This window comes from Lethenteron reissneri, chromosome 11 (assembly GCF_015708825.2).
Source record: "Lethenteron reissneri isolate LAM-NWPU_2019-01 chromosome 11, ASM1570882v1, whole genome shotgun sequence".
In the NCBI taxonomy this organism is placed as follows: domain Eukaryota; kingdom Metazoa; phylum Chordata; class Hyperoartia; order Petromyzontiformes; family Petromyzontidae; genus Lethenteron; species Lethenteron reissneri.
In genome coordinates this window covers 13,161,633-13,181,362 of record NC_083789.1, presented here as the reverse complement: position 1 = coordinate 13,181,362, position 19,730 = coordinate 13,161,633, and the positions used below count along the sequence as shown (strand labels likewise).

Sequence of the window (19,730 nt, the reverse complement as noted above, 5' to 3'; positions counted from 1 at the left end):
CCCAATCGGTGATGGGGCAGTTGTGGAGAGAGTGGAGAGTTTCCCATACCTGGGCAGTGTGCTCATGACCGGCTCCAGTTTAACAACAAAGGTCTCACTCCGAATCAGTCGAGCGGCAATATCTTTTCATCGGTTGCGTAACGCTGTGTGGAAGCTACCTGGTCTGTCGCTCCACACGAAGCTTCAGGTCTTCTCGGCCACAGTCATTCCCTCCCTTCTCTACGCTTGCGAAACGTGGACCCCCCTAATGGAGCATCTTCGCCGGTTATAAACATTTAGGCTGGCCTGCCTACGATCCATCCTGGGTTTAACCAGGCTGGATTGTGTGAGGAGCTCACAAATCCTTGAAAGATCTGGGTAAAGTCCCATCGGTGAGCTCTTCCGGCAGGCAAGGCTGCGTTGGCTGGGTCATGTAGCCCGCATGCCCAGCCACCGCATGCCTAAACAGCTTTTGTTCGGCCGGATCGAGGGGGCTAAACGGGCATGGCACGGGCTAGAGACGAGATGGAGTGGTGTGGTACAGGAGGACGTGGAGCCGAGTGGACTTGCCGATGACTGGTACCAGCGGTGTCAAGATCGGCCTCTGTGGAGGAGGCTCGTGAAGGACACTACTGGGAAGTTGGAGGCAGTCGCCCTCCAACAACAACAGAGGGCGGAGGAGCGACGCTCACAACAACGAGCGGAACACCGTGTGGCTAAAGCACAGCAAGTTGGCACAGTAGGGGGCACAGGTGGTGCATCAGCCAGTCGTCTCAGTCAGTCGACCTGTGGCATCTGGGTCTGCCCCGTGACCTCTTGCCAGCGGGCGTTCGACACTTCACGTGGCCTCAAGGTGCACATAGCCTGGCACAAGCGTCGTGGTAACGTCACCACCACTTAGTGGCGAATGGCGGTTGTTGTTGTATGCGTGTGTGTGAGTTGATGTATGTGTGTAAGTCGATGTGTGTGTGTGAGTTGATGTGTGTGTGTGAGTCGATGTGTTTGTGTGTGGGTTGATGTCTGTGTGTGTGTGTAAGTCGATGTGTGTGTGTGTGTCTTTTTGCCCGGGCAATGCCAGGTACTTCCCGCTAGTAATAAATAAAAGTTAATGGGTTTCTTTAAGTCCAAAAGTTTATCTGAGATTTGGAAAAGAGACGATGGGAGGGAGTCGAGCAGTGTGAGGAAAGAAAAGTGATTGAACCTGCAGTAGTGCGCAGACGAGTGTGTGAGTGGGTGAGTGTGTTAGTTCAAAACAGCATGGGTGAGACATAAACAGTCAGTGTAGTAGACCGTGTCCTCAACATGGGTGGAGGAATTAATGAGTGGATTTCATGGGAACAACTACGATTTCAGTAGCGAAAAGAAGAGTGATGATGGGGTGACAGCTTGACGGTGAGTGACTGGTGTGAATTGCAATATAGTAACTCACCTGTCGCACCTCCAGGCGGTACTCGGTGACTGGGTCCACAGCTGTGGGTTCAGCTTGAGTCCACTGCACCAGGTATGAGTAGACCCAGAGATGCTGCAGGTGGACTGGCGACGGATTGTCGTAGTAAAATTCGGGGGCACGTGCCCTTCCTTCCCCACACACAAGCACCAGCGCACACTCTGAGTCATCCCTGTTTGTCTGCCATAATGGGCCTTGTTCACGCAGCTCTCCATAACAAGAGTCAAAGTGACGCCCCGCTCAAATGAGAAAGTAGGTGGTGCTCATCTCCTGTTGTGGAAATTACATGTTCCCATGTCGGGGGCAAGCCTATCCGTAAGATAACCACTGTTGACACAAAGTGGGACACATTTTATCAACCCCAGTGGGATGATCAGCTGAGTCGTACCCTCAAATCATAAATTAAATTCCCCCAACGACCGATTGTGAGCCACCTGCTCCACCACTGAGCTTTGGCTGAGTTTGAATTAGTCGTAGGAATAACTTACCATTACACAACAAGGAAAATGTTTCTATTTAATGGCTGTCACTGGTGCTGCTAAGTTGCATCCTGATTACAGATGTGTATTTGGATAAAATCCATCACGTGTAGCTTATTCGGAGTAAACATGTATTAACTGCATTCAAACACATCGATTAAAAAAATATAAAGCACTTGCATATGTTTTTGCCTGTTCATGAGCAGAATAAGCTCTTTGGCAGGACATTTAAAAGTATAGTTTCGAGTTTATTTTGTTTAACCTGGCAGTGAAAACCCAAGAGACCAAGATGAGTCTCATTTGCAAGAATAACTTGAGTGACCAAGATGGCAACAGCAATAATATAAAAAGATATACAAAAATGAAGCATGTGTATATATAATCAGAGCTAAGACAACTAAATAGTAACCAAAATAAAAAGAACCAAATACAAATCAGAGCAAAAATAACTAAATAAAGATCAGAGCAGAGACAACCAAATACGAATCAGAGCTTCAACAACTGAGTTACAGTAGAAATATCCAATATGAAAAATTGGCTTTGACAAATTATATTAATAAAAGCATTCATAGTTACCGTATGTTAGGTTACCATCCATTCTGTTGATTCACCAAACAACTCTGTACAAGTAAAGTGTGAATTAGCAAGCCGGTAATTGAGTGTTTTCGGCTTGTGGGCTAACCTGTCAGGGTAAATACGCAGCTGGTGGAGCCGGCCTCATTGGCCAGGATGCACGAGTAGCTCCCATAGTCGTCGTTCGAAAGGCTTGAGATCCTGTGACTCGAGAGAAACCCACCGGAGTCAAGGCGGCTCGTCGCCAGCACCTACTCCATACACACCCCGACGTTGCGAACATTGAAACTCGCGTGACATTTCAGCAGAGACAACAACAAACAACCTAAAATGTAATGATCGATTATAGTACCGTATCAGCATATATTGTCATATTCAGCCATGATTAATCAACTACTGGATGAAGGCTTCTCTCAAGACGACGCCACCTTTCACGATCCTGCCAAGCAACAATCCATCCAGCACCTGCACAATCCATCTTCGGGACATCTGTGGGAAAAATGGCTTTTAAAAGTTCATCAGATTCCTCCAGTGTAAATAAATATTTAGTTTACTGATTTCATCGCTCCATCTCCTAGGTGGGCATCCTCTTCCGATTCGTTCCATTCCTTAGCTGCCACACCGTTGCTATTCCTGACCATCGTCTCTTCTAATAGTGAGTCTTGATCAAGCCTGCAAACTATCCGGTGTACTCCTCTTTCTGTCTCTACATGTAATTCCACGTTTCTTTGCACATGTTTTTTTCTCTCAAAACGGTGTTAGACCAGAGGACGCCACCGTTTTGAGACTAGGCTCAAAAGAAAGCTGTCTCTGGTGTGGAGCAATCAGTTTCAAAGACAATGCATATATTATCAGAGTATGTTTTTTGTTTGCATTCTGACCACAAGTATTGTGGTTAATGCAGACATGATTCCTTGTAAAATGTTTTAGTTAGGTGTTTTAACATCTTAACCCCTGTTTGTTGCCAGAAAAAAGGGGAAAACCTATTCTCAACATTCATATACTTATTTAAAATGTATAATAATACAATAGCTCATGGAACAAAAAATACAGAAACATAAAATATAGAAAATTAAATAAAACTAATTATACTGTAAATTTTGAAGTTTTATTTCCCTTGGATGATAGTGGGGGTGCGATGATGATGATCAGCAGAGGCACCGCCACCGTGACCAAGTCTACCCCACAACTCTACTTTTTTAGCTAAACTCATCACTTTTTCTGTTCTTTACGCTCGTTCTCACTTCCTCCAATCACTCGACGCTTCGACCCCATGATCAAAGTAAAACAGTGCTCCGGTACTGTGCAGGTACTTCTCCCCATGATGCGATGTTGCTAAATCGCAAATAGTTGAAGGAAAAAGCTGCATAAGCTGGACTGGTATACAAATATAAAATTGAAAATAATCTAATCTCACTAAAGAAAAATCTGCCAATGAAGAGGTTTGACTATATATAAATTAAATTTCGATTTAAAGCTTTCGTGACTGCAGGGATTCATCTTCTTGGTTCTTTCGGTAAAGTCACGTAGAAGGGAAGTAATAAAATAATAAAAATAAAACATAATAAAACAATTCTCACGACGTTTCGGCCACAACGCAAGCAGCCGTCCTCAGGTGAAAACCAGGTCCGTCGAGGCGACAGAGTCTGAATGAAACAGCACACGAGCTTGGAGCATATATATAAGCTGGGCGCATTGACAAAGGAATTTGTATATCAAAAGGAATTTAGCATATTTATGGGAAATGCAGGAATGTGATTAGTACTGCATATGCATGTGCATTATGCAGGATTAACAGCATCAAAGGGAGCTGCAGTTACTGCTGCTGCAGCAGTTGCTGCTGCTGCTGCAGTTTCTGCTGCTGCTGCAGTTGCTGCTGCTGCTGCACTTGCTGCTGCTGCTGCTGCACTTGCTGCTGTTGCTGCACTTGCTGCTGCTGCTGCACTTGCTGCTGCTGCTGCAGTTGCTGCCTTATCCATTATAATATAACACTATGTATTATTCTACCCACCCTGTGTATCATACTGCTATATGTTTACTGTACAATTACGACACCATACATTACTCTGCACACTGCACCATGCCAGTGAGTGGAACGCGGTCTGAAAGTCACCGTAAACGTGAACACAATCAGTTAAGATCCGAAATGGTTTATTACGTCCTTCCAATGATTGCTAAGCCAGAATCCATCTTCTCGGTTGAAATTGTCTCTGTGTTTGTATATGTGGATCGCCTCATGAACGAATCTCTCATGATAGCCAGATGGCTTGCAGAGAACCTCTGTCTTGGAGAAGTCAATGTCATGTGAGCCCACTGAATTGTAACAGTGATCTGCCACGGCTGAGGTGTTTGTCCTACCGTGTTTCAGGTCTGCCTTATGTTCACGGATGCGGTCCGAGACATGTCGTTTGGTTTCTCCAATGTAACTGCTACCACAGAGGCAACTTAGTTTGTAGACGCCAGGGTACTGTATGTCTGGAACCACATCTTTTACAGACGGGACTAGATCACGGATTTTATGTACTGTGTTGAATCGGACCTGGATCTTGTGTTTAATCAGGATTTTGGAGATCTTTTTTGTGACCCCAGCAATGTAGGGTAAGGTGATGGTCTTGAAAGGCTCCTCAACAGGATCCTTCTTGATGGTTGGAGTGATGGCTTTGCGGATTGTGTAGTCGGAGTAACCATTAGCCTTAAGAGCTTGGCGTACGTGTTTGAGTTCACTGGAAATGTGTTCATGGTCGGAGATGCATTGGGCTCTATGATATAGAGTCTTGATGAGGGAATTCTTCTGGGATGGATGGTGGTGGGAATCCGGTTTTAGATAAGCATCCGTGTGGGTGGCTTTCCTGTAGACAGAGTGGCTCATTGAACCATCAGGTCTCCTTTTGATTAGGACATCCAAAAAGGGTAGCTTGCCATCATTTTCGACTTCCATGGTGAATCTGATGGCTGGGTGTATGGAATTGATGTGGTCGAGAAATTGGTCTAGAGCAGGCCGGCCATGTGGCCAGATGACAAAAGTGTCGTCTACGTACCTCTTCCATAAGGTCGGGCGTAGAGTGGCAGTCTGGATGGCGTCCGTCTCAAATTTCTCCATGAAGATGTTGGCTACAACCGGAGATAGGGGGGAGCCCATTGGGGTGCCCTCAATTTGCTTGTAGAAGGTTCCATTCCAGGTGAAGTATGTATTGGTTAAGCAGTGTCTCACCAGGGGGGGTACCCCAGCATTCAGTCCTTGATGAACCAAGTCTTCAATGATTGCGATGGTGTCAGGCACAGGCACCTTGGTGAACAAGGAAACCACATCAAAACTGGAATGGAACCTTCTACAAGCAAATTGAGGGCACCCCAATGGGCTCCCCCCTATCTCCGGTTGTAGCCAACATCTTCATGGAGAAATTTGAGACGGACGCCATCCAGACTGCCACTCTACGCCCGACCTTATGGAAGAGGTACGTAGACGACACTTTTGTCATCTGGCCACATGGCCGGCCTGCTCTAGACCAATTTCTCGACCACATCAATTCCATACACCCAGCCATCAGATTCACCATGGAAGTCGAAAATGATGGCAAGCTACCCTTTTTGGATGTCCTAATCAAAAGGAGACCTGATGGTTCAATGAGCCACTCTGTCTACAGGAAAGCCACCCACACGGATGCTTATCTAAAACCGGATTCCCACCACCATCCATCCCAGAAGAATTCCCTCATCAAGACTCTATATCATAGAGCCCAATGCATCTCCGACCATGAACACATTTCCAGTGAACTCAAACACGTACGCCAAGCTCTTAAGGCTAATGGTTACTCCGACTACACAATCCGCAAAGCCATCACTCCAACCATCAAGAAGGATCCTGTTGAGGAGCCTTTCAAGACCATCACCTTACCCTACATTGCTGGGGTCACAAAAAAGATCTCCAAAATCCTGATTAAACACAAGATCCAGGTCCGATTCAACACAGTACATAAAATCCGTGATCTGGTCCCATCTGTAAAAGATGTGGTTCCAGACATACAGTACCCTGGCGTCTACAAACTAAGTTGCCTCTGTGGTAGCAGTTACATTGGAGAAACCAAACGACATGTCTCGGACCGCATCCGTGAACATAAGGCAGACCTGAAACATGGTAGGACAAACACCTCAGCCGTGGCAGATCACTGTTACAATTCAGTGGGCTCACATGACATTGACTTCTCCAAGACAGAGGTTCTCTGCAAGCCATCTGGCTATCATGAGAGATTCGTTCATGAGGCGATCCACATATACAAACACAGAGACAATTTCAACCGAGAAGATGGATTCTGGCTTAGCAATCATTGGAAGGACGTAATAAACCATTTCGGATCTTAACTGATTGTGTTCACGTTTACGGTGACTTTCAGACCGCGTTCCACTCACTGGCATGGTGCAGTGTGCAGAGTAATGTATGGTGTCGTAATTGTACAGTAAACATATAGCAGTATGATACACATTAGGGTGGGTAGAATAATACATAGTGTTATATTATAATGGATAAGGCAGCAACTGCAGCAGCAGCAGCAAGTGCAGCAGCAGCAGCAAGTGCAGCAGCAGCAGCAACTGCAGCAGCAGCAGAAACTGCAGCAGCAGCAGCAACTGCTGCAGCAGCAGTAACTGCAGCTCCCTTTGATGCTGTTAATCCTGCATAATGCACATGCATATGCAGTACTAATCACATTCCTGCATTTCCCATAAATATGCTAAATTCCTTTTGATATACAAATTCCTTTGTCAATGCGCCCAGCTTATATATATGCTCCAAGCTCGTGTGCTGTTTCATTCAGACTCTGTCGCCTCGACGGACCTGGTTTTCACCTGAGGACGGCTGCTTGCGTTGTGGCCGAAACGTCGTGAGAATTGTTTTATTATGTTTTATTTTTATTATTTTATTACTTCCCTTCTATATATATAAATTATCCGCGTGTGGTTATCCAATTTGCGGATTAACCGCGCATCTGAGATTTTGGGATCAATTAATAACTCATTAATTTTCCCTGAAGTCCAATTTCATAATTATCTAAAAACAGCTTTACATTGTTATTCTTGGAAATGTGCATGACAAGTAACGTGCTTAAACCGAACAAAATTATATAATCCGAAATCCATGTGATCGCCTCCACAGTGCAGTAGTTGCATATCTTTACAACAGTGGGCAGAGTTTGATTGATTTTGATTGGCGTGGCTCTGCTATCGACTTTGTGGGCCTAGTCTTTTGCATAGAAGCAAGAGTATTATCACTGAGCACGGGCATCGATCGGTTGATATATGAGTTGTTTTTGGCATAGAGATCCGCGGAGAATGGATATTTTTGGATTATAATTATCCGTGATTTTGAATTATCTGCTGCCGTCCTCCCCATAATTAGCACGGATTATAATTGACAGTCTAGTGCATATGTAGTGTGTATCTCACGAGGCATACACAGAATTCTGGAGGCACCACAATTTATTCACAACCGAACAGGGCTACGGGTTAACAATACTCGGGGTTACTCTAGACCCCCAAAGGGGACTCTATGTAAACTGAGTCCCCGAGGGCCGACGCTCCAAGACCCCCGAAGCAACGCCGCACGGTTTGCTCCTTCCGCCAGAAAACCGCGATCGCTCCGCCCCCGTCCCTCTTATCTTCCCGAGCGTGGCCTCATTCCGCCTCCGGCCACGCCCCTTCCTCGGTCTCTCGAGACGAAACTGGAGCCAACGTCACATGTCCTCCAGGTCCCCGTTTCTGGGCCCCCTTCACTCCCCTGAGTTGGCATGTCCCCTCTCTCTCTGCGACGAGATCCTGCACTGTAGGGTCTGCTTCTCTGCCACGTCTACGTGCACCCTCCTTTACCAATTGTAATTGTAGTCGGCATATACGCCGTAGAGACGCTATTTACGTCTTTACATCACCCCCCTCTCCCCTTTATGAAATTCGGCCATATCGGCTGACTGACATATAACCAACGCAACGTGTGGGCCTCCAATTTATAATGCAACAAGAGAACAACAAGAACAACAATAAATAATCCTGAACGAGGAAGAACCGATATATACACTATATACAGGACCAGGGAGAGAAGAAGAGTGGGAAGAAGAGAGAAAAAAAAAACTTAGTTGCAACTATTTACAATGGACGAGCCACCCCCCGGACAGGCCACAACTACACCTTGCACATGCAACACCGCACTTGAGCACAAGATGAGCCCGGGTCAGCCATTGACCCATCTGGCTCGAGTGGCGGCCGTGGACCATGAGTGTAGGTGCACTTTTACCCTGGAGGATGGACATTTAAATCGAGCGGTCTTTGCCCATGTCCTTGATGCCGGGCCGTCAAGCGAAGAGGGTGCAGGTCCCCTAGAGGCTTCGGGGGCAGCCGGAAGATGGCTCGACGAGCACAGTGATGGCAGCTCCCGACTCCCCCGTTCCCCCCGGGCCAGTAGGACCGGTGACGTTGGTCCCGTTAGGCGCTTGGACCTTGCGGGCGGAATGATAGAACTGTCCTGAGGAAGGACATCAGCTGACGCGTGCCCCAGCTCATCGGGCTGACCAGACACCCGGCCCTCGGGAAGTGGAGAAGAAAAGACTAATGGCAGGTGGAATTTTTTTTTTGCCGCGACGGGTACATAAACCAGCGGCGGCAACCATATTGAATCCACACGCACTGTGGACTCCTCACCTCCACCACTTCGACCGGTCCCCTGCCATGGTTTATGTAATTTCGGGGAGGTACCCATCAGGACATGGGGGCAGTGGAGCCATGCCTTGTCCCCTGGCATCCATATGGTAGTGGATTGGCGAGGCTTGATGAGCCGTTCATTGGCCACCTGCCGAAGGCCGAGTTCCCCCGAGATGCCTCCCTAGCTTCTGCCAATCGCTGTAGGGTAAGCCGCATGGGGTTCGATATCCAAGTACAATTCTCCAGTGGATTGATCTGCATATCAATTGGTGGGTCACGCTCCCTTCCATGCATTAAAAATAATGGGGAAAACCCGGTAGAAGCATGCGGGGCGGAACTGTATGCTGCGAGCACGCCTGGAATATGTAAGTCCCAGTCAAACTGTGCTTCATTGACACGTTGGCACAACAAGTCAGGGTTATGTGTAACCTCTCCACGATGCCGTCCATCTGGGGGTGATAAGGCGACGTGCGCACCTTTTTGGTACCCAATTGCTCGCAAACCTCCTTCAACAGCTTGGACGAAAATTTTTTGCCTTGGTCTGTCAAGAGACGTTCAGGGGCACCTTTATCTAATACGTAGCCATGAAGGAACGCGTCTGTGATGGTCTCAGCTGACTGGTTTGGGAACAGCCAGGCCATTGGCCAACGCGACAAATACTCCACCCCCACCAATAAGTATTTATTTCCCCACGGAATGGTGGGGAACAGACCGAGAACATTGAGCGTGACAAGTTCGTTCACCTGAGAAACGCAGATGGATTTTACCGGTTGGTGATCTGCTCTCGGTAGAGGTTTGTGGCGAGCGCGTTCCGTGCAGCACATTATAAACGTCGTTGGCCATGCCCAGCCAGAAAAATTTAACTTTTAGAGTAGCCAAAGGTGTTTGGACACCAAGGTGCATTAGCTGCTCGTGCTCCGCCTGTATAACCTTCCCCCGCAGAACAGATGGCACCACCATGGTGTATCGATGGGATTTCTCGTCCCATTTGATCAGCAAGCCACCATCTAGGATGACCGACGCAACTCCTCGTCTGTTACCCTAACCCCCTGCCTTACCAATACGATGCTGCAGCTTGAGCAGGGAGGCGATCTCCATCTGGTGTCGCCTCCATTCATCATGCATGAGGCCGAGCGTTCTATCACGCATGTGACCCGTGTCCGGAGGCAGAGCATCCGCGGACGCCGCCATAGCTTGAGGCAACTCCCCAGAATGGGGTTTGCAGCGTCTCGAGGTGGCAATCTCGAGAGCGCATCTGCGTTACTATGGTGAACGTCCTCCCTGTATGAGACTTTAAAGGTATAGTCCTGAAGGACCTCTAGCCATCGCAAGAGCTGCCTGGATGGTTGTTCCACACGCAGCACGTACTAAAGGGCCACGTGATCTGACCACACCTCAAACGCCCTCCCACAGAGGTACGGATGATACAATTGGATAAAATAGACGATGGCCAACAATTCTCGTGGCGTCACGCAGTACCGCTGTTCCGCAGGGGACAACACCCGACTCCCATAAGCCACGACCCTTTCAACCCTGTCCACCACCTAAGACAGTACGGCGCTTATTCCAGTGTCGCTGGCATCCGTGTCAAGGAGAAAGGGTCGGGAGAAGTCAGGATAGCAAAGAGGAGGTGCCTTGACCAAACCCTCCCGCATCCCCCAACAAAATTTATGGCCCTTGGCAATAAGGACATGCAGGGGTTTTGTGAAAGTCGCAAAGCTGGGCACAAATCGAGGGTAATAGGAGGCAAACTCGACAAAACATCGCACTTCACCCACCGTCTTGGGGGTCAGCCATATATGCATACACGCCGTTTTGTCGGGGTCCGTCGCTATTCCGGATTCACTCACAATGTGGCTGAGATATCGGACCGACCTCTGCAGAAAATGGCATTTTTGCGGCTTGAATTTTTTATTTGCTGCCCGCATTTTGAGAAAGACGGCTTGCAACCGTTGTAGGTGTTCCTCTAATGTACGTGCAAAGACAATGACGTCATCGAAATAGATGAGGTACGAGTCCCACTGGATCCCTGCTAAAACCAATTCCATGAACCATTGGAATGTGGCTGTGCTGGAATGAAGTCACATGGGAAGCCGATTTGAAGTTTTTGTGACTGCAAGGATCCATACTCTTTGGATTTTTTGGTAAAGTCACGTAGGTAAAAAATATTAATAAATAAAAAATGGAAACAAATAAATTAAATCACGACGTTTCGGGCGCAACAAAAGCGTCCTTCTTCAGGTGGAGACAACGTAGCAAAAGCACAATCTGGTGGTGGTGATGTGCATGACACTTTCGTCATTTGGCCACATGGCCTCCCAGGATTGAACCAATTCCTAGACCACATCAATTCCAGACACCCATCCATCAAATTTACCATGGAAGTGGAGAAAGATGGCAAGCTACCATTTTTGGATGTTCTGTTTGAGAGGAGGCCCAATGGCTCTTTGGGACATTCTGTTTACAGGAAGGCCACCCACACAGATTCCTACTTGAAGCTTGATTCCCACCACCACCAGGTTCAAAGGAATTCCCTCATCAAAACACTATACCATAGGGCCCACTGCATCCCTGACCAACACCACCTGGCCAGTGAATTAAAACATGTACATCTGGCCCTCAAGATGAATGGATACTCTGACCATACTATTTGCCAAGCTGTTTCTCCCACCATGCAGAAACAACCCCCTGAAACCCCGATCAAGATCATCACGTTGCCATACATAGCAGGCGTTACCAAAAATATTTCCTAAATTCTAAACAAACACAAGATCCAGGTCCGATTCAATACAGTACACAAAATCCGTGATCTGATCCCATCCGTAAAGGATGTAATTTCTGACTTACAATACCCCGGTGTTTACAAACTGAGTTGCACGTGTGGTGATTGCTATATTGGGGAGATAAAACGACATATTTCTGACAGAATTTGCGAGCTGATCATTGTTTCAACACAGCGGGTTCTCATGATATTGTTTTCTCCGATACCAAAGTACTCTGCAAACCTCCCGGATACTACCAAAGATTTGTCCATGAAGCCATCCAGATATACAAACATAGACACAACTTCAACCGAGAGGATGGTTTTAAATTGAGCAATCATTGTGTAATAAAGCTCGTTGAGTCGACTTCTGGAATCCGTCTTATATTCAACTGATGTTACAGTTACTTCACGCTGCTGATAGGCAGCGTGAGAGGGACAGATAGAGAGAGAGACGCACTGCCACGTGGCAACTCGGAGCCCCGCTCCCGCGTGGCCCCCTTCCTCTGTTCGTTCCCGTTCTGACCACCTGTCGTTCGTCTCCACCCCTATTTAATACCCGAGTCCCATGGTACGTTTCCGCCAATCCTCATTAGCCTACATGGAATCTTCCAGGCTCCCTCGTCAGCTCCCGGGACCACGCCCCTGACTCATCTCCCCATTGGCTGTGGCCAAAGCCAGCAGAACCAATCCTTATAGCTGTCACCTTTCCATCACGTCAGGGCCATGCCCCCAGGCTTCCCCCCATTGGCTGTAAACCAGGACTGGCAGAGCCAATCACCATGACGAGTTGTGATACGTCAGTGAGCCGGATATATCCTCATATTACAATTGGAAAGATGTAATTAACCAAGTTAAACTTTAGCTACCGTGCAGTTTACTGCTAGACAGCCAGTTTAGATTTATTTGCTTAAACATATCCATATTCCCAGTCTGTTACCCCCAGTTCCACACACTACCATCACGATTACCACACGTTTTTTAGCTTTCAACATCTCAGTTTGAACTCCACATGCTGTTAGCCTGCGTTTGGAATTTACCCACCCGGCAGCATAACAAAAGGCGGCTTAATCCTAGCTTGCTTAACTACTTCCGCCATCTACATCACAAAGCCTCAGTTTCGGCTCCAATCGTTTGCCTCTCAGCGCACCCCCAATGTTCACAACTTTGCCTCCTAGCCCACACCCCGCCCCCACACTCACCATGGGCCCCACCTCCCTCCATGCCCCGCGACTATATAATCCCTCGTCACAGCCATCTCTGAGACACACTTAAGCGTTTGTGCTTTTGCTACATTGTCCCCACCTGAAGAAGGACGCTTGTGTTGCACCCGAAACATCGTAATTTATTTGTTTTCATTCTTAATTTATTTAGACTTTTTTATCTACGTGACTTTACCGAAAAAACCAAAGAGTATAAGCCCTGGGGAGTACAAAATGCCGTTTTGGGCTTGAGCTATCGTCTAAGAGCAACTGCCAAAAGCCGGGAATCAAGTCAAGGGTTGAAAAGGACCGCTTCCCTGACAGGGAATTATCCATCCGCGGCAGTGGGTATGCATCAGCAACAGATACTTTGTTTAACTTCCGAAAATCCACACAAAACCGCAAGGAGCCATCCTGCTTTTTAACAAGAACAATTGGAGCCCCCCACGGGCTGGTGGAAAGGGCGATAATATCCGCAGCTAGCATCTCCCCGACTGCATGGCGGACATGCTCCTTCTCAGTCGGGCTCAGCCTGTACGGGTTCTGCCAATTTAACAGGTAACAGTAAAAAAGTTTACCATGCTTCCATAGGTCCATTTGCACTTTCTCTCCCCCCCCCCCCCGACCACTGCGGGGTGGATTTCCACACAACTCTCTCTAAAATCGACCAGGCTTGTATGGGTCTTTCTCTCCCTCGGTCGCCGCAGGGTGGATTTCCACACAGCTCTCTCAATGACATGCTAATTTCTCTGCTCCAGCACCCCCACCTCTATCTCTGTCCCCCCCCCTCTCTCTCTATGTATGGCCTCGACAGAGAGGCATTGTGTCTCTGTGTGTCTATGTGTGTGTCTCTCTCTGTGTGTCTATGTGTGTGTCTGTCTCTGCTTGTATGTCTGTCTGTGTTTCTGTGTTTTTTCTCTCGCTCAAATTTAGCAATCTTTGGAAGAACGTAATCAACCAGGCTATGCGTTAACTGTGTGTTAACCGACTCTCTGTGTAGCATTGCATTACATTTCCAATTTTTTTGATAAGTTCGTCTTCTCAAACATCCTATTTCTCTCTATATAATTTACCAGGCTTGCATAGGTCCTTTTGATCTTTCTCTCCCCTGGCTGCCGTGGGTGGATTTCCACACAGCTATCTCATTGACATGCTAATTTATCTGCTCCAGCACCCCCACCTCTCTCTCTCTGCCCCCCCACCCCCATCTCTCTGTTTAAGGCCTCGACACAGAGGCGTTATATCTCTGTGTGTCTATGTGTGTGTGTCTCGCTCTCTCTGTCTCTGTGTTGTATCTCTCTGCTTGTGTGTCTGTCTGTGTATCTCCGTGTCTGTGTTTTGTCTCTCTCTCAAATTTAGCAATCTTTGGAAGAACGTAATCAACCAGGCTATGTGTTAACTGTGTTAACTGACTCTCTGTGTTGCATTGCATTACATTTCCAAAAAATGTCTACGTTCGTCTTCTCAAACTTCCTAAAATTTACCAGGCTTGCATAGGTCCATTTGCTCTTTCTCCCCCCCCCCCCCCCCCGACCGCTGCGGGGTGGATTTCCACAAAACACTCTAATTTTTTTTACCATGCTTGTATGGGTCTTTCTCTCCCCCGGCTGCCGCGGGGTGGATTTCCACACAGCTTTCTCATTGACATGCTAATTTCTCTGCTCCAGCACCCCCACCTCTATCTCTGCTTACGGCCTCGACAGAGAGGCATTGTGTCTCTGTGTGTTTATGTGTGTGTCTCTCTCTGTGTGTCTCTGTGTTGTCTCCGTGTCTGTGTTTTGTCTCTCTCTAAAATTTAGCAATCTTTGGAAAAACGTAATCAACCAGGTAGGTTGTTGACTGTTGTGTTAGCCGACTCTGTGTTATATTGCATTGTATTTCTAAGTTTACTAGGTTTGTTTTCTACCTGATAACGATTGCTTATGTTGAAATCGAAACGTCGTATTCTATTTCATTTAATTTCTTTCTACGTGACTTTACTTAAAGAACCAAAGAGTAATTCCTGCAGTCACGAAAGCTTTAAATCAAGTAAAAATAATTTCAGATATGATGGTGGCGGATTCCCCTGTGTCAATTAGCATCCGCACCTCCACACCTTGCACGGTGCCAATAATGGCCGATGATGCCGCGGCTGTGGCCACAATGCGTTGGCCCAACGCCGATCACTGACCAGGTCGCCGTGGCCATCCGTCAGCCACCAATTTCTGAGCTACCCGCCCTGCGCCCCGAGCGGACAGCCCCACACGCGAACCAAGACCGACGCACGAACCGGATGAGTTGAGGTGAGTGCGAGGGCCAGGTGTGTGGTGTAGCCAGACTCGCCTGAGGGCCTTGTGGAGTGGACGATGGTCGTCTGAAGGAAGACAACGTCCTAAATGGTCTCTCATGCTCGGTCTGTCACCCTTTTGAGATGTGGCCCAGAAGGCCGCACTTAAAGCAAACGACGGGGGAAGATCCGGGTCTGGAGGAGGCCCCCGTTCGTCGATCCCGGTCATCGCTCTGTCCCCTCTCGGCCCTCCTCCACCTGCTGGCATCGATAAATGCGAAGGCCTGGAACAACTCGACCTCATCGGGTGCTGCTCCCTCCTCGGCAGCACCTGTGCACGCCGCCACCGTTGAGCGGCGCTTGATGTTGAGGTGGGCCTGGAGCACAATGTCGAGGTCCCGGGCCAGGCCGAGCAGGCGATCCAGGACCAGAGCATCTAGGCCGTCTTTGTCCATCTTTGGGTATGCAGCCTGGGCCAGCGAGATGAGGGCGCTACGGAAAACAAGAGGAGTATCGGCCTCCTCTCGTCTCTGTGCAGCAAACCTATGGCGCATGTTAGATGGCGGGTCGAAAATCCCTGCCATCTGTGTGAGAGCTTGTGCCAACGTCACCCGATCTTCAGCTGGAATGGAGTAGAACACTCCCAAGGCGGCGTCATCCAAGACAGTCGGTAGAGCTCTTAGCGCTTCCCCCTCCGTCCATCCCACCAGGTCGCATGTAGCAGTGAAGCGGCGGCTGACGTCCACCCAGTCCCCCCCTACAGCGACAAATTCCTTCACAAATGGAAGGCGCCTCTTCAGAGCAGGCCCCTCCCCTTGCATTTTTGGCGGGATGCTCGCAATGGCGGGAACCCCGTCCCGCGCACCTCTCAAAATGGCGGCTGCTTGCACGGGTTGCGTTTCCCGGGACATAGCAGCGGTGGTGTCTTTGCCCCACGACTCCGGTCCTCTGACTCGTTCAATCGGCTCGTGCCGATTCCATCTCCACGACAAGTACTGCCGCAGCGGACAGTAGATCGCCCAAGCGCTGGCCACGCACCCGCCTGTCTCTCCCCGCTGCTGGCAGCATGGCGAGGTCGCATTCCTGGCGCTGCTCCGCAGGCCCAAACCCCTCGCGGTCCATCTCCGGGGCCGCCTCTCCCGGGGCTGTCTGGGGAATCACCCCCTCTTCATCTTCCTCCTCCGAAGAAGCCCTAGAAGGTTGTCTTGTTCTCGTGTACATTTTAAGCCTACGCTATCACCTAGCTATAAAGTATTTTCACTTCTGGCACCAGATGTAGTGTGTATCTCACAAGGAACACACAGAATTCTGGAAGCACCACGATTTATTCACAACCGAACAGGGCTATGGGTGAACAATACTCGGGGTTACTCTAGACCCCCAAAGGGGTCTCTATATAAACTGAGTCCCCGAGGGCCGACGCTCCAAGACCCCCGAAGCAACGCCGCACGGTTTGCTCCTTCCGCCAGACAACCCCGATCGCTCCGCTCCTGTCCCTCTTATCCTCCCGAGCGTGGCCTTGCTCTGCCTCTGGCCACACCCCTTCCTCGGTCTCTCAAGGCAGAACCGGAGCCAGCGTCACATGTCCTCCGGGCCCCTGTTTCCGGGACCCCTTCACTCCCCTGAGTTGGCACGTCCCCTTTCTGTCTCTCTCTGCGACGGGACCCTGCGCTGTAGGGCCTGCTTTTCCACCATGTCTCCATCAGCTCCCTCGAGAGGTATGTGCACTCTATTTTACCAATTGTAGCTATAGTCGGAATATGTGCCGTAGAGACACTATTTACGTCTCTATACATACATATGTAATGGGCGATTTCCCTGACACGTCATGGAGAGGGTACTCTCTTTTTTATTCACATTCGGGCACACCACAGGCCAACCTTATCCTCTTTCTTTTTCCGAATACACACATATATATTACCATCCCTACAGGCTACACGTGGTCGATCCCACAGCGTGGTTCCATCCACCGACTCCCGGCTTGGCCGCTGGTTGACGGCAGAGGTGGGACAAAGTCATTGTTATGCAAGTCCAAGTCGAGTCTGAAGTCATCAAATTCATGACTCGAGTCTGACTCGAGTCCAAGTCACATGACTCGAGTCCACACCTCAGAGGTGGGACAAAGTCATTGTTATGCAAGTCCAAGTCGAGTCTGAAGTCATCAAATTCATGACTCGAGTCTGACTCGAGTCCAAGTCACATGACTCGAGTCCACACCTCTGGTTGACGGCGTGCCGGCGAAGGTGGTGGGACTTCGCAGGAGATCTGCCACGTGGCCGAACGACGGAGAAAGATGACGGCGAGCAGCGTCGCAGTCCGGACCCAAGGCTCCCCACACCGACTACGAGTCCTCCTCCACCTCCGCATATATTGCCGTAGGCGCGGCTAGGCTCCACCTCCGACCACGCCCTCTCGTGGAACCTTCTATCCGGTTCCCGGAGCATCTCGGCCAGCCCCGCCCTTTAGCTTTGGCCCTGATACCTCTCCCTTTGGGATTGGATGATGTTTATAGTGGTGCCTGTACCCGTGCTTCCCTTTTCCAACCAGTATATGTCACTATGTCATTACACATATATACAACGTATATAAACATACTCTGACAATAGGGCCATTTACCAAAACAATTATCCATTATACTGTATAGTTTTAATTTTGAAGGTAGTGCGTATGACAGTGAACATAAACAGAAGATAGAATACAATGGTTTTATTGGGGACAGATGCAGCCTCAGGGCAGTGAAAGCCATTGGGGGACCAATGTAGGCAGTCACCTCAGTTTTTTAGTGTGGTCCTGTGCAATTGGGGGTCAAAGGGACCTGAGGCAACAAACAGAAAAGACACAGCAAAGCAGAGAGAGACTTGTAGAGAGATAGCGAGAGACCTGGAGAGAGATAGAGAGAGGCACAGAGACATGGAGAGAGGCAAATAGAGGCACGGAGAGAGACAATCACCTCTGGGGGCTCATGTAGAACAGTAGATGTTTTTTGTTATTGTAACGTTGTTACCCGCCCCTACTGGACATCTGTGAAAAATAGCTTTATAGCTCATCGGATTCCTCCGATAGAGAAATAAATATTCTGATTCTGAGGTCTTGTACACATTGCACACACGCTGAGACGACACCGACTGCAGACCCTTCCGCGCAGTCTCCTCGCATCCTACTGTTGCATTGCAAGACCATAGGGCTGTATTGCCTGAAGTCTATGCATCGGCAGTGGGTACTGTGCTGCACACTTTTTTTACTTTTAAGTTTCTGCAGTTTAAGGAGCGATATCCAGTCTTGAAAACATTTATGGAAACAACCTGCTAATTTTTAGGTATGTTATCCACCAAGAGTGGGGAGGGTTGACTCATCATGTCATCCTTCTGGGATAGGTAAAATCTATGGGAAGTCAACAGTGGTTGTTGGTCTATGGGTAGACGCACCCCTGCCTTAGGAATGTGTAATTTACCCCATGGGAGAAAAGCACCACCTCAACGCAAATTTGAGCAGGAAATCACTTTTTGTAAAACTAAAGAGGGTTTATGCTGTCTTGTATACCACCGCCTGTGCATTGCCTCAGGTTTCTTTGATATATACAATGTGTATCTGTGTGCTCAGGGGTGGAGTACCTCCTGATGTTCACTGCTGACTAGGCATCATGTGCCCCACTAATCTCTATCTGCTTTTTTCCTGGTGCTGCCCGACTTTGCAATTCCCTCCCATCGTCTTTTTTTCTAAGCTCTATCCTACTATAACCTTGCAAAGGCCCAAAAAACTTCACGTTTTGGAGCCTTTGCTTGGCGTCTGTGCAGTAAAAAAAATGTTTGCTGGAAATTACATCGATTCACTAAAGCGGCAGAGCCTATCCGAGGTCAAGCCCCGTGCTGGCAGAGCCATTGGTGCTCGGCCCAGATGCACGTGGCATGGCAGAGTGCCTGTCACCGCCTGTGGTAACACTGAGCCACCTGCGGTAGCTCTACAATCTGGCCGCAATTGCACCGGCCTCTGGACACCAAGCAGCAGCGCTGCCTGAAGTATTGGCCATAGAACCAGAGTGAACGTTAAAGTGCCCTTGTTAGTCTCTTCGAATGGAATAGGTACGTGCTTGTTGTGTGGTAATGGCTATGAATAAGACTGCACAGATCACAACAATAGGTAGAGCACCAGGTGGATGAAGTACACCAACGTGGCATAGCAGGGAGCACAGATGGTAACATTTACCAGTGAACAAAGTTAGTTAACCCATAGCATCTGGGTCTGTCCCATAGCCTCATGTCAACCAGCTTTCCACATTGCACGTGATAGGCTCAAAGTGCACCTAGCCTCGCACAAGCACTGGAATGATATCACCGTCACT

At 48.6% G+C, this 19,730-nt stretch overlaps 1 protein-coding gene across 6 annotated transcripts in view; it reads right to left on the bottom strand.

The window, feature by feature from the left end:
* LOC133341505 (MAM domain-containing glycosylphosphatidylinositol anchor protein 2-like) overlaps nucleotides 1–19,730 on the bottom strand; it is a 93,932-nt gene that overhangs the window by 53,313 nt on the left and 20,889 nt on the right. For all 6 annotated transcript variants that reach the window (XR_009755048.1, XM_061550204.1, XM_061550203.1 and 3 more), the window contains exons 10-11: nucleotides 2,588–2,729; nucleotides 1,409–1,557 (exon numbers count right to left, since the gene is read on the bottom strand). Coding sequence is in view for 5 of the 6 variants with exons in the window: in XM_061550204.1 (XP_061406188.1) it covers nucleotides 1,409–1,557; nucleotides 2,588–2,729 (291 nt within the window). In the remaining variant the exon portion in view is untranslated. The remainder of the gene's footprint in view (nucleotides 1–1,408; nucleotides 1,558–2,587; nucleotides 2,730–19,730) is intronic.